Genomic DNA, 21,579 nt, shown 5'->3' with positions numbered 1-21,579 from the left:
GTCCAAGGGCTCCGGACATGTCAGAGTCCAACCACTGAGCTCCCGAACTTGAGACACTGGGAAATACTCCAAGCATGGCACTGATCGGAGAGGCCCTGGCACTGCTGCAGCAGTCCAGCACCTAGCACCCCGGGGCCTGGCCTCGAGGCAATCCCATGAGCCAAGTACATCATAATAGAAGGGCTCAACCAGCCGTCTGGCTTGGTGCAACAGCGGCCAGTGCCAGATGCTGCAGAGGAAATATAAACTGGCCTGCCCAGAGCGGAGCTAGTGGTGAGAAAGCAGGTAGCAGGTTATCAGAAAGGAGGATATGGACTGGATGGTCTCCAGCACCTCTGGGTTCCGTTGTGCCTCTAAAGCATAGACCTTGCACTGCCACTGGCTCTTCTTGTAGCCTGACGATGAGGGCAGTGGGAGCTGACCCACAGGCTCCCGACTGTGCAGGAATGCTGTGCCCCTTCCCTTCCCCATTCCTGCTGGTTACACCCTGTGTGCCAGTGTGAATCGAACTGCTTCTTCGCCAACCCTTCCTGCCCCTTCTGGGCGCACTCTGCCCCCAGGGCATTGATTGCCATTGCACCAGGCCTTATAGGGTCTGTCTACTCTGCATTGTAAAGCAGGGCCTCTAGGACCTGGGCCTCTGGACTTGGCGTTCCCAAGCCCGTGCGTGAGCATCCCCACTGGGCTGAGAACGGCTGGACCTGGGTCTCACAGCTGTCTAACACATCCATACTGCACTCCACACACTCTCTGGCTTGGCTCTGCGGCTTGACGCGCGCCCACACTGCAAAATGACAGGGTTTGGACCCGTGTCAGAACAGGGCTTGGGCGGGGACTCACCGCTGACCAGGGTCCTAGGACCCAGGTGCTAAGAGCTTCCTGACTTGAGTCAGACTGATTTGCGTGTGGATGGAAAGGGGGCTGGAGGTCAAACCTGAGTCGAAGTCCGGGCTTAGTATGCAGTGTAGACAGACCCAAGGAGACCACAGCGGTGGTAAGAGAGTCCCTTGCACTCTCCATCTGCCTGCCTCATTCAACCAGCCTCAGCCACTCAGTGACATATTGTAGTACAACAGGCCTCATTCAGTCAGCCCGAATCCCCTGGGCCTGATCTCTGCTTCTTTCTCTTTTCCACGCCCCCACTCCGCCCCCCATGGTTATTGCTCTGTGGTAAAAATGAATGATGCAATTTTGTTTTCTTTAAAAAAAAAATCCATTTATTGAAAACATTGTTTAACACTTTATACAAGTTCCCCATGGAAAAGTCTGTTCCCCTGCACTGGGTCAGACCTGAATACACAAGAACTGAGCTCTGCTGCTGACAGACCCAGCCTGGGCTGCTGACTTGTCAAACCAGGGACTTCTCAGGCAGCCACACAACTCCCCTGGAAGTTGTAAGTGCGGGTGGGTTGCAGGACTGGGCCCAGCACTGATTTAAACCTGGAGTTGAGGGATGAGCTGTATTACTGCAGTGTTCCTTGGCGTACAGCTGGCGGTCAGGTCAACACGATCAAACATCCTACCAATACGTCTTACATATTTCAATCCCGGGGCTGCCCCTATTCACACCAGGATGTCAAGCAATTTGACTGCCCTGAACACATGCCAAATGATTAGCCGGTATTTAGAAGCCATCGGCTTCTTTCCTTTCAGACTGAGTTTGTGTTTCAGACTGAATTGCTTTGGCCCTTTGGGGAACACGGGACCTGCCAGGCTGGACCAGAGCAGGGCCGCCTAGTCCCGTCTCGTGGCTTGGACAATGGCCAGCACCAACTGCTTCAGAGAAGGCGAATGAAGCTTTTCCCAGGAGTTGCTTTCCTCAGATGATGCCTGCTTGTAATGGCTGCCTGGACATCAGGCTTCTGGAGCTCTCTTTGGTGAGCTTGGATTCAAAACTTTGGGACTTGGGATATGGGCTGGATCCGTCTAGAGGAAAACAATCCAGGGTAAAAATGGCAGTGTCCTGAGCAAGGTGTATGTCTGTGGGAGCTTTCCCAGGGGAATCTCTCAGGGACTGGCCCTGGGCTCAGTTTGGTTCGACATATTTATGAATGACTTGGAAGAAGAGGCAAGCCACATGCTAATTCATTGACGGGGGGAGGGAAGGATGCTAAATCAGGGAGAGTTGCAAACAGCAGCAAGGCCAGAGAAGTAACAGAAAGCAATCCAGAGAGGTTAGGAGTAAGAGCAAGACTTTAAAAATGAATTAACCAACTTAGAAATGTGCGAATTAATCCAGCTGGGGAATAGTTGGCAGACAATTAAACTGAAGGAAACAGAAAGCAGACTACTCAGAAAGCAGCCATGCTGAAAGAAGCCTACAGGTGACAGAGGACTGCAGCTTGGATTGGTGCTTGCAGGGTGGCACTGAAACGCAAATCAGTACCATCGTGTGCTGCGTCTGCAGAGGCATCACGTCATAGATTGCTGAGGTGTTAATCCCTCTGTGCAACACTGGAGAGAACATACCTGGAATACAGTGAATAGTTCTTTCCACCTCACTCCCAGAACTCACAGTTTGGGGACAGGGAACTTTAGAGAAGAAAATGACAAAAAAGCGAAGGAGATGGATTCTGAGAAAAGAACGTACAACTCAGCTCAGAGATGATTAAGGATGTGGGTGGTGGATTGGCTAGAATAACTGGTAACTGATACCTGAAAGGAGCAAACTTCAAGGAGTAGAGGAATTGTTTAAGGTGGTGTTCACTGGCATGTGTGTGTGTGCATGTGCGCACATCTGTGTGTGTTTATGTGTCGTAGCAATGGGTAAGAGTAAGGGGTAAAACTGAGCAAAGTCAGATTTAGGGTAAATAACATCAGGAAAAATCTGCAGTACACCTTTGGGGTTTGCTAAGTTTTGTGATTCTACAATCTTTGGTGTGCTGATCTGTCCATACAAGAGAGAGGATAAAATAGGAAGCCATAGCAAAACCATAAGACCTTATTAGACCCTCTTAGAACAGGTACTGTGGGTCAGGTCTTTCCCCTAGGTCGGGCTCTGTCTTCTAACACTACTTCTATCACTTTGTATAGAAAAAAATATATATACACCACACTGGACTCCAGCTTAATGGAGTCAAGGGGCTGAACTGTTACCATCTAATTGTTTTTTTTTATATAAAGCACAAATATTTGTCTGAAAAAAGTACCACTTTCCCTCTTTCTCCCAATGAGCTGCCGGATCAAGATTAACACAAGCTTGAAGGCTGCACCCTTCCAATGAGGTTATCTATGAACAAGGCTAGTCTTCCTCTTTGGGATGGGAGAGAAAGGAGGATTCATGTCCAGTAATGAAGAGGATTATAAAAATATATACGTTTGCTGTAATAAAAGGAAGGCAGCATGCAGAAGGTCCGAACTCCGCTCCGAGCTGGTCTCCGCATCCTCTCTTTAATGAGCTTCGTTGCTGACCCAGGTGGCTCCTCCCCCATCTCGATTATACATAATCCTTTCCTGCTGAGGGGGCACTCTTTGGGTAGGCACGGGTGGGTGGGTAGGAAGTTTCTCTTCGTGGACAGGAGCAGCAGAGGAAGGCGCCTCCCAAAATAGTGAGAGAAGCAGCTGCCCAGCCAATGAAGAGGGCCTGTCCAAATTCAAATCTGGGGAGAAATAATAAATAGTAATAAATATCAAACAATCCTAGGATCAGAGGCAAAAAGACCCCCAATGAACTCTGGCCAGAGAGCCAACCAACATGCAGCACAATCCTTGTTCAGTAGAGCAACATTGCCAGTCCTAAAAATATGGAGTCAGGCCCCCCAAAATCACAAGATTGGCTTTAAAAAATCATGCAATTTAAAAACAGCTCCTTTTCCTTGTCTTCTGGTTCCTGAGCCTGTAGGTCACACCTGGCTCACAGTTTCAAGCCTTTCTTTGCTCCCACAAGGACTAGAAACTTACTCTTTTTATAAAGAAAGTGAAGATTCTCACCTAATCACATGCTCCCAGGAGCTTGGGCTTTAAGAAAAACACCAACTATCAGGAGACTTGAAACCATGAGAGTTGGCAGCTCTGTGAACTAATTTTGAGTCCCGAGGTCCCTACTGGATTTATGGGTTTTCCCCCATGACTAGAACGTCTGTGAAAGTCACACTGCAGCGATTTCATCCATCAGGGCTCAAGCTGTCAGCCACCCTCGATATTCTAGGGATGTCCTTTTGCTACCCAATGGCAATTCAGGGAGAAACACTCATGAGGCGGTGTTCTATTTAAAGCACTATAGAGCAGGTAGGGGTTATATAATAGCATGTGCTAAGATGGAGTTTAAGTAGAATCAAATAAATGAAAAAACACAGCAGGCGCAAGTCAGCAACCGAACCTAGGAGCCATAAGTAGCAGAACCACATCTTACGGACAAAGTGCAAGAGTGTTTCATAGTAATGGCTCAAAACCGTTCTGTTTGCAATGGAAATACCCTCATGCTTGGACCATTACAATGTAGCAATTTATTTCGTAAGAGATGAGATATGAAGGTCTTCCAAACAGGTGGTGATAAATCTTTATATCACCCCAAATCATCCTGTAATTTATCTATGCACAATATTTGATTTACTTTGTTAGGGCCCAGGGGGTGCTGTTTATTTAGCCTCTCTGATTTCTCCCCTTTGAGTTACGTTAATTCTAAAGCTGGTTGGAAAATGGCAGCAGGGGGTGGGTGTGGGGTGGAATCAGGACACATTTTGTTTCTCTTTTTCATGGATTTTTTTGATGTTGAAAATTTTCCAACTAGCTTTTACTGACTCCTCTGGAAACAAAGATGCCATCGGCATGGGAGGGGTTAGTGACACCCCACCCCCCACACACACAATATAAAAGCAATATGTTTATAGAATGGCTTAGTGTTGGTCCCATGTGTGGAGTAATAAGTATGTTGCTCTTTGTTAGTGCCTTTCATCTGAGGATCTCAAAGTGTTTCCTAAACATTCATTTTTTAAGCTTCACAGCTACATTGGGTTATTTCTCCCATTTTACAGATGGACAAACTGGGGCGCAGAGAGAGGATCACACAGCAAACACAGTGATGGAGCTAGGAATAGAATGCCAGATGCTTCTTTCACTGGCCTGTGCTCTAACCACTAGGCACTACTCCCTCTGAATTACAAATATTCATTGTGTTTGTACTGCACCTAGCACAGTAGAGTCCTGGCCCAATACTAGGGTGTCTGGGCACTACAACCATACAAATAATAATAATTACTTGTCACAGGAACTCACAGGAATGGCATACCGTCCAATTCTGCAAGGTTTAACCAAAAGATAAAAGTAAAGAAGACAGAAGACAGTGTAATGACACTGATTTAAATTCTTCTTTCGCTTTTACCCATGCAATCCCACTAACAGGGCACTACTTTACCCCAGTGGTGTATTTGGCACAATGGCAAAATCTGTATCTGACTCTCTTTTTTCAAATACTAACCAGCTCAAAATAGAGTTAAAAAAGTAAAATTGCTGGCGTGGAGACAGGGTTTTGTGGTGAAAATATAGACATAAAATTGACCCTGTTGTATGATTTCAAAGTGCAATTTATCACAAGACTTTGTGAATGAGGTACATTTCACTGTTAACACAGATCACCAATCTTGCCTCTTCCGGTTCATCACTCAGTTTGGACATTTGTTTGGCACAGGAAAATGGATTAAAAGAATCCAGATCACCTCCTCTCTGCCTAGAAAATACGGTGTACAGCAAAGTAGCTTAAAACATCAATTTGCAGAACCTATGGACGCACGTTAGAAATAATTGGCAGCTGCGAGATTATAAGCATCACAGAAATGCACATCAAAGGCAAAAAGCTTCTGCGTGGCATTGTTGGAATATGGAGAGAGTCGTTCTCAAGACTCATCATTCTGACGTTTATGTGCTAGAAGCCAAAATGCTAGCGCCGACTCTGCCCTTCACCTGCTGTGCAACCCTGGGCATGTCACTGTTCTTTGCCTCAGTTTCCCCATATGTAAATTGGGGCAATGATACTGACTCTACATCATAAAGCACTTGGAGAGCTACAGCCGAAGAGCTCGCGTAAGAGCCACACTGAATATATTTCTTTCATGGCAAAAATTGTAAAATCCCATAATTTTAGCTTAATATGAAGGGACACACCATTTAATCACCATTAAAAGTTGTTTTAAATTTAAAATTAAGAAAATTTAAATTAAAAATTGTGAGAAAAATGAAATCAATACTCCTTATTTTACCAAAAAAAAAAAATTGCTTAAAATCATTTCATGCTATTTCACTATTTGTTCACATACTGGGCTCATGCCTGGCCTTCCCATGCTGCTCAATGGGTTCTGGCTAGATCCCAGCTAGGTGAGAGGAGGGTCCTGGCATGCAAAAGGGGTTTGTGGTACAGCAAGAGATGAGAAACCATGGTTTCAAACAACTGGAGTGAGAGAGACCGAGGGCTTGGTTTGCCATTGACCCGTGTGTTGACATGGGTAGCCGTGCAGAGCGAGGGAACTGCGCTCCCATTCCAGTTGGGTAGCATTTCACCCTCACTTTGCATAGGTGTCACAGTGCAAGGCAGTGAGCAGCTGGGCCCCACAACCTTTTATGAGAGTCACAGAAATTACGGCTGATGCCAACACGCAGCTCTAGGCCCTGCTCTTGCGACAGGATCTGCGGGGGCGTCAGGATCCAGTCACGCGGCTCCGGTTGCATTAGTCAGATTTAACCCTTCTCACACGAGTCATAGGACAATCACCCAAGTGCCACAAGGGCTAGGAAACTCCTTCAAGCAAACCCTGTCAGGGCACCAATAATCACGATAGCCCACTCCCGCCGAAATCAATGGCAAAATTCCCATTGACTGAGATGGGTCAGGCCCTGCACTGCAATGCTCATTTGCCTTATGGTACAGTGTCATTATGCAAGACTGGCCATTACCTGGTGTTGACGGGGGTGAAAGGGTTGTAGAAGTCCCGAGCCACTCGGTGTCCATACCAGGATGTGGCCACCAAGACAGCAAAACCTGCCAGTGAAATTCAGACAATTGAATGGCTGGTTAGTCAATAGGGAAGCCTCCAAAGAAGTGACATGGTCTCAGCAAAGATTAGTACACTGAGGAACTGCAATCCTGAGAGACGCTGAGCACCCACAACTCAAAGCCAAATTGTGGCTTGAAGCCACAGGCCAGCACTGGATGGGAGATATGGGTGGGGGGCCAGTGCCATGGACCTACTTTGGTTAATTCAGCACCCTTGGACCGGGAACAGCTGCAATCTGGTCCCTTTGGTGGCAAAAACCTGGCATCTTAGCACTCCTGGGACTTTCCAACCCATGGCACAGCATGCCAGGACACTAGAGAACAGGGCGAGTCCAGATAGTTAGTGTAATCCTATGAACAATGGAAATTTTGGAAAAGACCAACCAAATGAATGACTGGCCCTAGGACATGCAATCTGTGTCTGCAGTTTCCAAAGGGTTAATAAGTGAAGGCAACAATTATTTCCAGATGTTCCAGCACAACTAACAGGTAAAAGCATTTTATACTCTCCTCTCACCCAGAATACCCGATTGCAAAATAAATCCTATCCAGAAATGGGCACCTATAGGCGTGTTTGCTCTTTGAAATGTTACCAACCTGCAATAAGGAAGATCACGCCCCCAAAGACAGCCATCCTCATCTTCTTCACCTCATCATCCTCCATGCATTTCATGCATTTCATGCCAGTCACAGCAACAAATATGGCAATGAGTCCCAGGAGTATGCCAGCAACCATCAGTGCCCGGGTAGCCTGCAGACTGCCTACAAGGACAAACGTAGCGTTGTGTTGGGTTAGAGTTACCATGAGGTTATCAGTGTGTTGAAGAACCCAAGGTACAAGTTGAAACACAAGTTATTGGACTTAATATAGACGTAATGGTGAAATTCTATGGCCTCTGTTAGGCACAACTTTCTGGCCTTAAACTCTATGAAGGACTGTCATGCATCAAGTCGATCATATAAAATGGTGGACCACACAAAACTTCTTCTGAAGTCAACTGCAGTTCAGAGAGCTCAGCTCCTTGCAGGATTTGATCTTCAACAACTTTTGTTCCCTAACCATTTTAATTCCAATTAAAAAAGAATACATTTGCTAGTTATCAAAGGGCAGAAGTTGGTTTTAGGCTCCAATCTGGCAAAACCTTTAAACACATGCTTAACACACGCTTAACTGCAATCAGTGGGAACTCTTTAGTGTTCAGCACTTTTGAAAATCAGACCTCTAGGTGTCTCACAGCTTGTTTACATGGTGCAGCCACACACACTGAGGGGCGGGGATATGAATTCCAATGGACCAATGTCCTGCCCATGTAGATACTGAAGGTGCACGCTAGACGTTCCCTTGTGCATGTTAATCCAGGACTGACTGTTGCTCTTCTTAGGCTCCAATGATGTCAAATGCCCTTTTCATTAGAGCTGATCTGAAAATTCTGTGAAAAAAAATCAGTTTTGTCAAAACAATTTTTCATTGGAAAATGCTGTTTTGGCAAAACCAAATATTTTCACGACACTGTGTTGATTTCAACATTTTGTTAGGAAAAAATTGAAAATGTTGCAATGCCCCATCTTGACATTTTTGGAATGAAATGTTTAGATATTTCACTTAGGAATTTACTTTATTTTATATTTTTTAAAAGGGTCAATACTGATTTTTTCTAAAGGAAAAAAATCCCAAACAATTTTTCCCTCCCGAATTTTACTTTATGAAAAAAATGGAAATTTTTGGCTTTTCACGCCAGTTCAGAATGAAAAGAACGAAAATCTCACAATTTTTCTCAGGATGGAAACTCTGTTTTCCAACCAGCTCTACTTATAACACAATGTCTCTGCTCTCCAGAAATCAAGAAAATACTATTGTTGAAACATCATTTATATTTTCTGGGTAGGCTCTGCTGCATTGTTGTCCTGTATTTGTGTAATAATGCAAAGATTACAGGAATCCAAATGCAAAGGCACCAGGTGTTATACATTCCAGCATCTAAAGTGTGGGTCTATCTAATCTAATCATCTAGGTTTTCATCTGCATTCACAACCATGGGATCAGAATGGCTGTTGTAAGAAAAATGACTATAAAAATATAAAATCATTTCTGTTAAATATAAAGATGACATAAAAATTGGAGGAATGATAAATAATTATAGGTACAGGTCAGCTGTACTGACCTATCTGTATCACGTGGTAAGGTGGGCTCATCTGAACAACATACATTTAAATACAGCCAAGTGCGAGGTATAGGAACAAAGAATATAGGTCACACAAGATGGGGAATGCTGCCATGACACAGAGCAGAATGTAAGGGTAGGTAACTGAATGAACATGGGCTCCCGGTGTGATTCTGTAGCTAAGAGGCCAAATAAGATGCTTTGATGCATAAGCAGGGGAATATCAAGGAGGAGCAGTGAGGAGATATTACTTCTGTATTCAGCATTTGTGGGATCATTATTGGAATACTGTGTCCAGTTCTGGTGTCTACACTCAGAAAAGGATGCTGAAAAGTTTTCAGAAAAGAGCTAGAAGAATAGTTTGAGATCTGGAAAACCTGCCTGACTGTGAGCCGTATGGAGCTTAATCTATTTGGTTTAACCAAGAGAAGGATGAGAGGTGACTTGATCATGGTCTACACGCACTTACATGGAAAAGAGTTTTCGGAGCGTGGATGGCTCAAGGCATAAGAGATCTAATGCTCAAAAGCTGTATAAAGCCACCTGCTATGCTGACACTTGTGAGAGGGGACCAGAATAGGGCCATTTATATAACCCACTGGTCAGTATGTGACACACTCCACCCTGTGCCAGATCTACAGAGGTTATGAGTCTGCTACACACCCAGATGGAGAGCCTGGCTCTTTGTCTCAGCTGTAGGGACTCATGCTCTTAGCTCTGGAGGTCCCTGGCATTGGCCAGAGTGGCAGCAAACCCACATCCGTTCTATGTAGATTCCTAAACCATGCTCTTCACTGTAATATCCCAATGCTCCATAGCTTCATGCTGCTCCTGCAGCAGGAGGATTCTCTCCTAGCCCATCATAGCCCCTACAGGGCAAGTGTCCAAATCTGGTGGATGGAGTTTCCCATCAGAAAGCCCTTAGTCTGCACCTGCAGCCACTAAAAACACACCAGGAGCAGATCTATTGAGGAAGAAGGTGCTATTTTGATACCATTTATTTTCGGATTCCAGATGCTCTTTAATCATCATTACACCGATCCCTTTCCCAGACATCCTGGGTCTTCCCTTTGTCTTTTTATAGAGTCTTTGGAAGATGCCTTCCTTAAAAGCCAGGGAGAGTTGGCCCTGAATAGCCCATCAGCAACAAGGGCTCACTATTGTTGCAAGAGGACAGAAAGGCACCAATTTTTTAAGGCAAGTCAGGACCAGTCTCTATGTAAATGTTCAACTTCTTAATGGTGTAGGAGTAGGTTGTGCCGTGCAGTGAAAAAACAAACAGATCCAGATCAGTGGGAACCGACACACCCTGCCCAAGAAAAAAAATCTCCAGCCTCTTAGGGGATTTTCACTTTCCGAGTGGTGGAGTTTCCCTGACTTTCCTTAAAATGGAAAATGCCCATCAAAGCACCACAGGTGAGTTTCCTTTGTGTCACCATTGGTCGTGGCTTGCAAGCTAAGGATGGAAGTCTCCTCTCGCTTACAGCAGTGTCGGTCCAGGGTGACTCCAATGACATCAATGGAATGTCACAGGTGTAACTGAAATCAGAATCAGGCTTTAAATGTATATTATGCTATTAAAGAAGCAGAAAAATTCATCATCAGGCTCAGTGATCAAGCATGGGTGATTTCAATCCAAAAGAATATTTTGTAACACTGTTTCTCTTGGTTACTTTTTTATATTTGTCAAGTTATATTGAATCTTTTTTAAACCAATATTTGTCTATAGCTTAGAAAAGACTGACACAAAAATCAGCTTGCATTAGGATACTCATTCTGCAATAGTATCCAAGACCCCACATGTGTTTCATGCTAAATTTTGCAACATGTCAGCAGCTTTGCAATGGCCAATAGCTGACATATAAACTCTGATTTTCTTTGTACGTGAGGAAAGGTTGTTTATCAGATGTACTGTGACCATATGTCAAGTCTATTGGGCATAATTTAGGCTCATTCTGATTGTGAAAGAGACCCTAAAGGGAGAGAGGTTTTGGAAGCGATGGAAGAGTTTTGCAAGAGGTTCAGAACTGTGGGACGTAATCTAAATATTGGGCAACTAGGAGTAAAAGCTCAGTTACTGGACGCAGGGGGTAATAAATAAAGGAAATAAGTAACAGGGGGAGGTATTTGCCAGAGAGGAATTAAAATGACTTTAGAAGACACGGAAGACAATTTTAGTACTAACCACAGATACAGCATTTACTGCTGCAAACCTTAGCTGATTACCCTCATGAGACCCCTGCAGAACTGGTAAACAAGGATCACCATCCAAATTTCATAGATGGGGAAACAGAGAAATCACAAGATTTTCCAAAGCCACACAAAAAATCAGTAACAGAACCTGGGGTTAGATGCCAGAGGCTGCTGATGCCTAGTCAGCTGTTCATTCCCCTAGACCACACAGCCACCCTCGCTTGGCAGAAAGAGAGGAGAGAGGCACTTAGTAAAGAAGGTGGCTGCTGGGACTAGGTTCAGGATTGTTTGCTGAACGGACCCTTTTGTATTCCCGAGGAGTTTTCTATTTGACACTTGCCCATGAATCTGACAGAGCTCCATGGGAAAAGCTGCTGGTGAGGGTCAGAGTTAAGGTTCACGTTGGAACCTTTAATGTTTTTGTCTTTTCAACATTTAGGATTTTTGAACTAAAAACTTGCTTTTTCTTAGCTTGATTATTATTTTGTTCTGAACAGCATTTACAGTGTTAGCTCTGTCTTAGTATGTGTGAGAGAGAAAGAGGGAGAGCGAGAGAGCAAACAGGAAGGTGGGTTGAGGGTTTTTGTTCCCTTGTGTTTGTCTGTGAATATCAATACTGTAGGGGTCTGTTCACATGGAGTTCCACCATGTGACCAGGAAAGGGCTTTCCCCTCTATTTCAATGCCCCCTCCCCGCACCAATGGGGAGAATCTTACCCACAAAGACCTTCGAGCCATTGTCTCCAGTTCTTTCCATGGAGAATTTCTCAGGTACACGCTCCCTTTGTTTCAGTTTGCTCCACTGACTTGAAACGGTTAAACCGTTTGTTCCCCATCTCCTTCTCTGCAAAATCTGCTCATTTTAGCTGAGGTTCAAAACGGAGTCCACGTGGACCATCTTCCTTGTGGTGAACCCGGGCAATTCTCTAGCATCTCTGCATCTGCAAAGTTTTTACTCCCATGGGCCCGTTTGGTAGCTCAGCCTATTCAGATAGATTGCATTTATTTGTAGTTTAGTTGAAGCTCCCCAAACCTTGAAAAAAAATCCAAAATTGCCTTGGACATTGCAAAGGGCAACAACATACAGCAATAGCTGATGTTGGTGGGAGTTAACTGGCTGGGTACCAGATGGATCAGTGTTAGATCTACCCTTATTTAACATCTCCCCGGTCGAAGGGGCAGTAATATTACCAATGGAGCTTCCAGATGACACTACACTAGAAGGAGTTGCTACTGCCAAGGATGATGGGAAAACAACACCAAGGAACTTGGTGAGGTTAGAAGCATGGGCAGAAAACAACAAAATGACATTTTTTTAAAAAGTACAACGGCCCGTGTGTGGGGATAGAACTCAAACTCAGGTGCTCAGTGGGAAGGAATAACCGGGGCAACAGTAACAGCTGAAAGAGATGTGGTCTGACTGTGATGGCACCCACTTGCCATTCAACCCCTCCTCAACACAAGGCTTCAGGTTCTGTTTCTCTACCTGTCACTGTCTGTGATTGTGCCTTCCTCCCTTTTGCCGAGTGCATTGACAGTGGTTAATTACCACGCGGGTGTGTAGCTCCCGTGTAACCAAGGTGATGGCTCAGTACAGGATTATCTAAATCTGCACACACTTGAGAGGTTAGAGAACCGAGGCCAGCGACAGTCCGGGATGACTGGTCTTTTAGGACAAATGTTCTGTTTACTAGAGAAATAAGGGATTGTCTCTCCATCCCTTGCTCATGCAAATAGTTCCACTGAAGTCAAGGGAGGTGCAGCTGCTCAGAACCTCTGAAAAACAGGCCACTTTTATTTAAGAGCCCAACTGAGGATTTAGGAGCCAAACCACAGGCATCCATGTCTGAAAACATTGACCTTACCCAGCTCTGGGGTGACCAGATAGCAAGTGTGAAAAATCAGGATGGGGGTGGAGGGTAATAGGCACCTATATAAGAAAAAGCCCTGGATATCAGGACTGTCCCTTTAAAATCGGGACATCTGGTCACCCTACCCAGCTGTCCACCAAGAATTGGACTGACACCAACCACAGCCATCAGATTGCACCAGTATTTGGTCCCTACTATCCATTGTTTACTCAAAAGTGAAAGGCTCTTGTTGCTGTTTAGTAATAATGAAGCAGCTCTGCAAACATTTCCTAGTGATGGGTGAGAGTGATTGTACGACTGGGTCTTAAGACAACTGCTGGAAAGGGTTACCTTTAAAATAGTGTTACTTTGTGCAAGTGTTAGAGGAGCTCTCGCTGAAATTAAAATGTGAAAAGCAACATCCTTTACAAAATATGCTAACTCTCTGCTTCAGGAAATTTGCTTTGGTCTATGGTAGTAGATTTGGACATATGAACTACATGATGTACAATTTCATCAAAGTTCTAGATAAGATTTTTCCATGGCTCTCAGGGGCTGGCATAGAAATAATCATATGAAGTTGTGTGCTAGCAGAAAGCTTTTGCTAGAGTAAGTGTGGGATTTCTTTTATACCTTCACATTTCAGCCTGGATTTTGTTTATGCCACATGTTAAATAAAAGCTATGTTGGGAAAGTTACTGCCGCTATTTTTGTAAACCCTACACTTTTAAAGCATATTTCCTTTAGAGGTCTGTGTGCGCACACACATTTATATTGTGCTGGTTCTCCACACGAGCAAATCCAATCCTTGATGGGTTGCTGATCAGCTGATGTGTCTACACATTTTTAGCTAGAATATTTTTCTGACACTGACTGGACATTTCCCTGCTACCAGGCCATACAAGGCTTATGCAGCCAAAGGATGGCAGAGTACAGGTGAAACTGACAAGTGCTACGCTGCTCCCCGTTCCTCTGAGAACAAGTAACTGCCCAGGAGTCACAAACAGCCCATGAAGTGTGGGACACATGTTGCTCAAGCTATTCCAAACAGCTCACTCAGGAGCGTTCACTTCCCACTGGGGTTTGACAGAAGCCAGAGCTTCCAGAATGATTCACTCAGCGAGGCCCGTCTTACCTGCCTGGCTGTCGTGCCACTGTACCAGTGCTGGTGATGATGAACTTTCTCCCTTACTTTTCTTATGCCTTTCAAGGGATGCTTAGGAAAAACAACCCCCAGCTTTAAGATTAGATAAAAGTCTCTCCTTGTGACAAGGTCAGTCTAAAGGGAGGATCCTCAGAGGCAAGCAGGTTAAAAAAAAAAGAGGGCTTTTATCTTATGCTGAATAAATATCTAACACTAAGAATGATTCACCCAGGTAAAAGGGATGGGTGCTGAACTCCAATCAAAAGGATCTTTGATAAAGGACCCAGACTGGCAACTCAGGCAAATGAAATTCTCTGTCTCAGATCATACAAACTTTTGGTGGTAGAAGTGGGAGCCTTACCCAGGCTGCCCCCACCGGATGTGAGTGCATAACCTGACAACTCCAGTCAGCAGAATACCACCTCTAGCAATGATGAGGTACTTAAATATCCAGGGCACATATAGTTTTGGACTCCAGTTGCTGAAAAAGGAATGATTAATGATGGTGGTTTTTGTTGTGACTACACTTTGTCTCAGCCAAAAGGCCGAGCAGCAATGCGATGCAGACACCTGTCCACTAGCAACCACAAAGGTCACCAGATGAAGAGATGTCTGACAGGTGAGCAACGTCTGCTCACGCTGACCTGGGCCAAAACTGAGCGAGTGAGCCAGAAGTGAAAGGCCACGCAAGCCTCTTACCTGGCCATGGAGCCAGCCGCCCCTTCAACCCCTGAAAAGTCCATTCCTAAATTTGACATTGTGCTCTACAGAAGGGTGTGGAGATCATGGGGGCTAGTTAGCGATTGAGAGGTGAAGGCTGGCAGTGCCACAAGGTGCATTCGATACAGACAGAGGTAAGGACAGTGATCAGCGTGCGCTGCTTTATACTGTGCCTGTCCTGAAGCAGGGGAGAAGGCAGGACTCCCTGATGTAATCACTCAGTGACAGCATCAGAGAAAGCCTCCCTCCTGAACCTGCCCATCCACACTGGCCCTTTTCTGAGGCCAAACACTCGCCTGGCTTGGTGGCGATTCAGGAGAGACATTTCCTCCATAAAACCCGGAAACTGTTCCCCACCTGCAGGCTTAAGAAAACTGAGCACGTGACCTCTACAGCAACGTAGGAGATGGCTCCGAGGGCAGGTTCTGCTGTCAAGCCAATGCCTTGTGACAGAGATTTCAATCCACTCTGCAGCAGCAGCCGCGCCTCCCATGGGCGGTCTCAGCGGTATTCCGTCTGGCTCTTCATCTTCCCAACACAACGTGTAAACGTTAACCAGTCCCCACAGCAACCACGCTATCCCCATTCTACAGACAGGGGGGAATGAGACACCCCGAGGCAAATTCAGCCCGAACCACAGGAAAGCACAAATCCCATTGAGCTGCACCTGCTTATTCCAGAGCTAAAGATAACAGAGAGGTGGGTGGCTTGTCTAACTCCATCCAGCACGATGGTGGCAGAGCTACGATTAGAACCCGGCTGCTTCTGCTGCTAGTCCTAGGCTCAGTGCGGAGCTCCCCCAGTCAAGTATCATGGTGCCGCACTTGTGACCTGAGAGTGAAAACTTTCCCTCTCCACGGCCCACCAGGGAACAGCCTCAGCAAGGATGCTGGGGATGACAGAAGAGAGGAGTTCGCACAGGAATAACGCTGCTGGGCCCGGAAAGCATCCGAGCCCTTGTTTGTTTTCTGGGATGGGGCAGGGAATCCACACGGCTTTGGCGATTAAGCAGCAGCCGAGTCTCCACTTGCCTGAAGTGCGGCGCCTTTCCCAGTGGCAACACCCCGCAGGGTGATGAATGGCTTGGACGGGAACAGTCCTGACAAGACCCAGGAGGAGGAGCGAGAGAGTGCGTAGATGGGGCCGAGAACTGGCAGGTGATGGTGCCAGGAATCCCACTTCATTGACGCTCTGGGCTGATTCTCCCAGCTCGGACCCATGTGCCTCCATCGAAGGCAACGGGGCTACTTGAGAATAAAACTGCCACAGGCGAGAGGCGGCTTCGGCCCTTGAATTCTATAGCGCCATCTTTGCAGCAGACGAGCACTTCCTCTCTCACTGGGGACTGGGCACGGCGACCCATGGGGGCTACGGGTTGGAACAGCTCGGGGGCTGCTCAGCAATGTTCATGGCCAAGCTCATCTTCAGCCACAGGCTGGCCTGTGTGTGGGGGAGGGTAGAAAGTGCACTCTCCCTTCTCCAGCAGAGAAAGTGCTTACAAAGAGAGTCCAGCATGCACTAAGCAGGTAAAAGGCCCTCATGGCTCGATCCTGCTGTCCTCATTCAGGAGACAATCCCAGTGACGGAAAGGACTCTGGGGGTCAAGAGGAGTTTCCCTGGAGTATGGCCTGTAGGGCCGCCCGTTATACGTTTATCGTGTGATCGAATGACACTGAGGGCTCAGCCCTGGGCCGTGGCACAGCGTCCCCCACTGTCACAGAAGAACCATTGCTTGCAGAGCAGTGATTGTCAGTTAGTTACAAATAACTGGGGCCAGATCCTGCGGTCGTCACTCAGCTTGTAAGGAGTCATTAGTCAGGTGATGCCTGTACTCTGAATTAAACCCTCCTGCAAAATCGATGGGTTAAATCCAGGCTAGTTCCTTCAGGGAAATCTAACCTTTCCAGGAGTCTGTAAAATCCCCAAATGCCACTAGCCTCCCCTGTCCCCAGGGAGCTAAATAGAAAGGGGCGGAGGCCTCAGCTATGCAAAAACAAACATTGATTTGAAAATGGATTTGGGTGACACCAGCCCAAGGCTGGTGTGTAGCTGTGCCTCGATTCTCCACGGCCCCACACCCAGGGGAGGCCTAGTATTGCACCCACTTTGCACATCAGACTGACAACACTTATACCCACAATGCACAGCAGTAAACGACTGTATAATATGCACAGTATGGGGGGGGGGGAGTGAGGTCTCAGGGCAGGGGGAAGCTGAGTGCACAACTGGAGGTGGATACCAGTAATTAGGGTGGGTCATTGCAAGCCTGAATGTCCAATGGCAGTGCCCAGGGAGCGAGGTGGTGACTGACTGATTCCAATTAACCTGCACTAACACGTCTAATGATCCCTTTATAGAGTCTCCGTGGAAAACTGCATGCGGGCTCCTGACTGAGATGACAAGATGGCATCGTTATTATGGGGTTTCACTGGGTTAATCACAGCTGGAAAAGAATGTCAGGAGTACTACAGGGCCAGATCAAAAGCCACTGAAGTCAACGGGAGCCTTCCTTGTCAACTGATAGGAATGGGCCACATCCACCATGATTGAATTGGCCTTGTTAGCAGTGACCTCCCACTTGGTAAGGCAACTCCCATCTTTTCATGCGCAGTGTATTTATACCTGCCTACTTTCTGTCACTCCATGCATCTGATGAAGTGGGTTTTAGCCCATGAAAGTTTATGCCCGAATAAATTTGTTAGTCTCTAAGGTGCCACAAGGATTCCTCATTGTTTTTGATCTTGGTCGCAACTGGAGGTTTTCTATTGACTTCAACGGGAGCAGGATCTGGTCCTAAGAAAATGTTTTCTGCACAAACAATAAGAATCACATCTGACTAATGACTTGGTTAAATTTTAGTTTCTGTAGCAGATGTTGAGTTGTGGGAACAGACAGAAGTGCTCAAATTACTACAGTTTCCCCCCTCCTCTGTGAGAAGTTTAGGGTGGAAACATTTTGAATAAAGGGGAAAAGGCTGGAAAGTATCATCTTTTAGCAAAACAACACAAGGCCATTTGTCAGCCGATTATATAAACAGCTAATCAAAGGGGTGGGGCTGTGGCATTTCACCCTCTTTTCCATACAAATCTCGCTCCCGCCCTCAGGCCTTAGGGAGGTAGAACTCAGTGTAAGATCTTGTTTATGCTACAGATTTAGCTCGACCCAGCTACAACCACTCAGGGGTATGAAAAATCCACACCCCTGAGGGCCACAGCTCTGCAGACCTAAGCCGTGGGGTAGATGCAGCTGGGCCGATGGAAGATACTTCCATCCTCCTAGCTACAGCCACTCAGAGTGGCAGAGCTCCTACAGTGACAGAAAACCCCCTTTCCATTGCTACAGTCTTCGCAGGTTTGTCTACACTTAAAAAGTTAGGGCAACGTAGCTATGTCAGTCAGGGGTGTGAAAAACCACACCCCGACCAACATCGGTCAGCGCAGCTAACTCCCAGTGTAGACGCAGCTATGTCACCAGAGGAATGTTCCCGTTGACAGAGCTGGCCTTGTTCGGGGAGCTAGCGTTCCTATACTGATGGAAAAACCCTTTCCACTAGTGTAGGCTGCATCTGTGCTGTGTGGTTTCAGTGGCACAGCTTCGGGGCCGTAGCTATGGGTCTGCAGCCCCTGTAGCAGAGACAAGCCCTTAGTCAGCGGGAGTTTTTCCTGAAAAGATGGACCCTGGATCAGCCTGTATTTCATCAAGAGAGCTGTGGTCTACATTTAAAATGTAGATCGATCTAGCTACAGCACTCGGGGGTAGTGAAACTGACAAAGCTCCAGCGTAGATGTGACTTCATTGAGAGCCGAGGGTGCTCAGCGCTTCCCAGGAGGGGCTCAGCACCCTGCTGACTCAGGCCCCAATGGAGGGGTAAGGACAGACACAAGGATGTGATTGCATCTGAAAGGATTAAGAAACTGTTTTCATCAGAGCATTCCCAGAGGATCACACCCCTCTCTGCCATCACATAAACTCAGGCTGTTTACTTGGAGAAATTTGTAACTGACACAGAATGTTCTGTTCACGGTTAGAAGAACTTTAGGGTCAGATTCTGATTTTCAGCCACGCGGGTGTAAATCCAGAGTAAGGGGCTGCTCCAGATTTACAGGTCTGAGGGATTCAGCCTTTAGTGTGTCTCCTAGCACGATCTCTTAGCTGCTTAGCGAATTGGTAGCATTCAATTGATGTAGGGAGTTTTTAAAGCTCCTTTTCCTAGATTGCTATAAATAGGAAACTCCCTGTATGAAGAACACTATAAACAGCACAAAAACTTGGGCAGATTCCTCCAGATCTTCAAATTCCTTCCTCCCCCACCTTGGCTTATCACTAATTCCCTCTTGCTGAGTTTTTCTGCACTTTCCCCTGAAGCAGTTGTTTCCCAAAGCGCTGATCTCCCTGTTCTTGGCATGTTTCACTGAGCTCACAGACCTCATTCATTAATTATTGCTTTTCCACCTCCAGCTTCTGACTCCTTTGTCAAGGTCTGGGCTACAGGCCCAGGTCCACTGGCCCTCTCTCCTGAGCTATGCGACTGCTTAGACTCCAAAGGAACTGCTCGCAGTCACAGTAGCAACCAAGGTGTCCTGTAGAATATGCAGAAAATGGGCTGTTTTGCCCCCCAGAACCAAACCCAAACTGGGATTACTCATAAGAGGAAGGAATCAGCAATTCCGCACTCTTTGCAGATTCATATTAGATACTTTTGAAAACAAGTATTTGTTTCTTTTACACATTGGTCTTCTGGCAACTAACCCAAACTATGAAAAATTAAAATCCAATTGGAAAAGGCAGCGAATCACGGTGGCAGATTCTCCCTTCACTTCCCTCATCTTCCAAAATAGATTAGTTAAAGCAGGATAAGACACCTGGTAAGTTGAAAAAAGAATGTGCATGCGTGGACTGAAGGCAGCTTATGCTGAAAAAAACTAGTTCCTCTGAAAAAAAAAAACCTTTCCCATGTAGACAAGACCTTACCTGGAGTAACACTGTGAATCTGGCTGAAGCAACTCTGTAGTTACAATCGTGTGAGAAGAGACTCAGACCCACTGAGACATACGATTGTGTAGGGAAAGACCTATCTGCCCCTTCAGTGGCACCAGCTCAATCTTATCTACCACAATGAAAACAAAATGCAAGAAGCGTTTGTGTCTCCTGGCAATGCTTCCCCTGGCCAGGGTGAAAACACAGAACCAACCGGCACAAGAACGGCGCAGTTCACAACCTGGAGCTACTTACCCTCCAGTTTGAGCAGGGAGTCATACACCTTGCACTGCATCTGCCCAGTGCTCTGCATGACACAGGACATCCACAGGCCCTCGTAGATCGCTTGAGCTGTCACAATGTTGTCCCCAGCATATGAGGACATTTTCCACTGGGGCAGCGCTGCGCTGATGATGATGCCGATCCAGCCTATGAAAGCAAGCACGAATCCCAGCAGCTGCAGACCTCCGCTGGCCATCTCTGCGCCAAGAAGGCTATCGCTTGCAAATAGCTTTCAAAGTCCCCAGAGGGTCCCTAGATATTAAACTGAGCTGCCCAGGACCCCTAATGCTGCAGCTGATCTGCCTGCTTCCCACCTAGCACTAGTAACAGCAATGTGAATATCCTACAAACAGTCTTTCCTTTCTTTCAGTTCTTTTATAATCCAGGAGCAAGAGGCGTCAGTGATGCTGGCTGAGAAAGCACCTGAATGAAGGGCAGAGCATGTCTGGATCTCAATTTAAAGTGCAGTCCTCGGGGCGCCCCCTAGTGGTTTCACTTGACTTCCCAGCTCGCAGGAGAAACTTCTGATTCCTCTGAAATTATTAAGAATTCAGGCGTCGTTTCCCTTCCTGTCGTGTGAACATGTGACTTTTATTACTTATTTTCAGTGGGAAAACAGGTGATTTTCTCCAGCACCTTACTCCCCTGTTAAATCAGCTGGTTTAATATGCACTTATTGATACAGCTCATGAACCAATGAGTGCAGAGTGTGCATGATCGATACGATTGTTTCACGCTCCACCTTCTTTGCTACGCACCTGCGGTCTTAGGACACAGCAACAGCTGCAACTGAAAGGGTGACTAATGCTGCCCCAAGCAATGAAGCATCCAAGTAATCTCACTGCGATACTGGCTGCTGCTAGAGCACCTTCCATATGAGGATCTCAAAGCGCTTTGTAGGCATTGGTCAGTGAAGGCACACCACTCTGGGGCAGGCCCTGTGATCCACCTTCTAGAGATCAAGGTGGATTTGCAGGCAGAAAAACAACATTGACTATGGTTTGCAACGGGCACTAAAAGTACAGACTCACGTAAGGGCCCCACAAACACGCTCCAGACTGAGGCAGCAGAGGCTAGAAGAGTGAATTTAGCAGCCAAGAAGGGCTAAGTTCTAGTCCTGACACTGACTCACTGAGAAGCCTTGGGTCAATCACTTTGCTTGCCTGTGCCTCAATTTCCCCACCTAAGAAAGGGGGAGAATGATTCTGACTGGCCCCGCAGGGTGAGGAGTAGTTAGTTAATGTTTTCACAGTGCTTTGAGCAGGGA

At 46.3% G+C, this 21,579-nt stretch overlaps 1 protein-coding gene across 1 annotated transcript; it reads right to left on the bottom strand.

Moving 5' to 3' along the window:
• Positions 1 to 1,242: 1,242 nt before the first annotated feature.
• Positions 1,243 to 20,729, bottom strand: CLDN1 (claudin 1). The gene is made up of 4 exons (XM_039486813.1): positions 20,286 to 20,729; positions 7,583 to 7,747; positions 6,886 to 6,970; positions 1,243 to 3,599 (listed from the first exon to the last, which is right to left on the bottom strand). The coding sequence occupies exons 1-4, from the start codon at positions 20,506 to 20,508 to the stop codon at positions 3,437 to 3,439; spliced, it is 636 nt and encodes a 211-aa protein (XP_039342747.1). The 5' UTR covers positions 20,509 to 20,729; the 3' UTR covers positions 1,243 to 3,436.
• Between the last annotated feature and the right edge of the window lie 850 nt (positions 20,730 to 21,579).

Source organism: Mauremys reevesii, linkage group 9 (assembly GCF_016161935.1).
Source record: "Mauremys reevesii isolate NIE-2019 linkage group 9, ASM1616193v1, whole genome shotgun sequence".
NCBI classification, from domain to species: domain Eukaryota; kingdom Metazoa; phylum Chordata; order Testudines; family Geoemydidae; genus Mauremys; species Mauremys reevesii.
Note: the sequence above shows the minus strand (reverse complement) of the source record. Positions and strands in the feature narration are given on the sequence as shown.

Bases quoted from the DNA above. Each gene is read 5' to 3' on its own strand.
- CLDN1 (XM_039486813.1), bottom strand. From the start codon at position 20,508: ATGGCCAGCGGAGGTCTGCAGCTGCTGGGATTCGTGCTTGCTTTCATA. The intron at 7,748-20,285 runs GTAAGTAGCTCC...TTGTCCTTGTAG, and splicing joins CTCCCTGCTCAAACTGGAGG to GCAGTCTGCAGGCTACCCGG. The intron at 6,971-7,582 runs GTTGGTAACATT...TTTCACTGGCAG, and splicing joins CGTGATCTTCCTTATTGCAG to GTTTTGCTGTCTTGGTGGCC.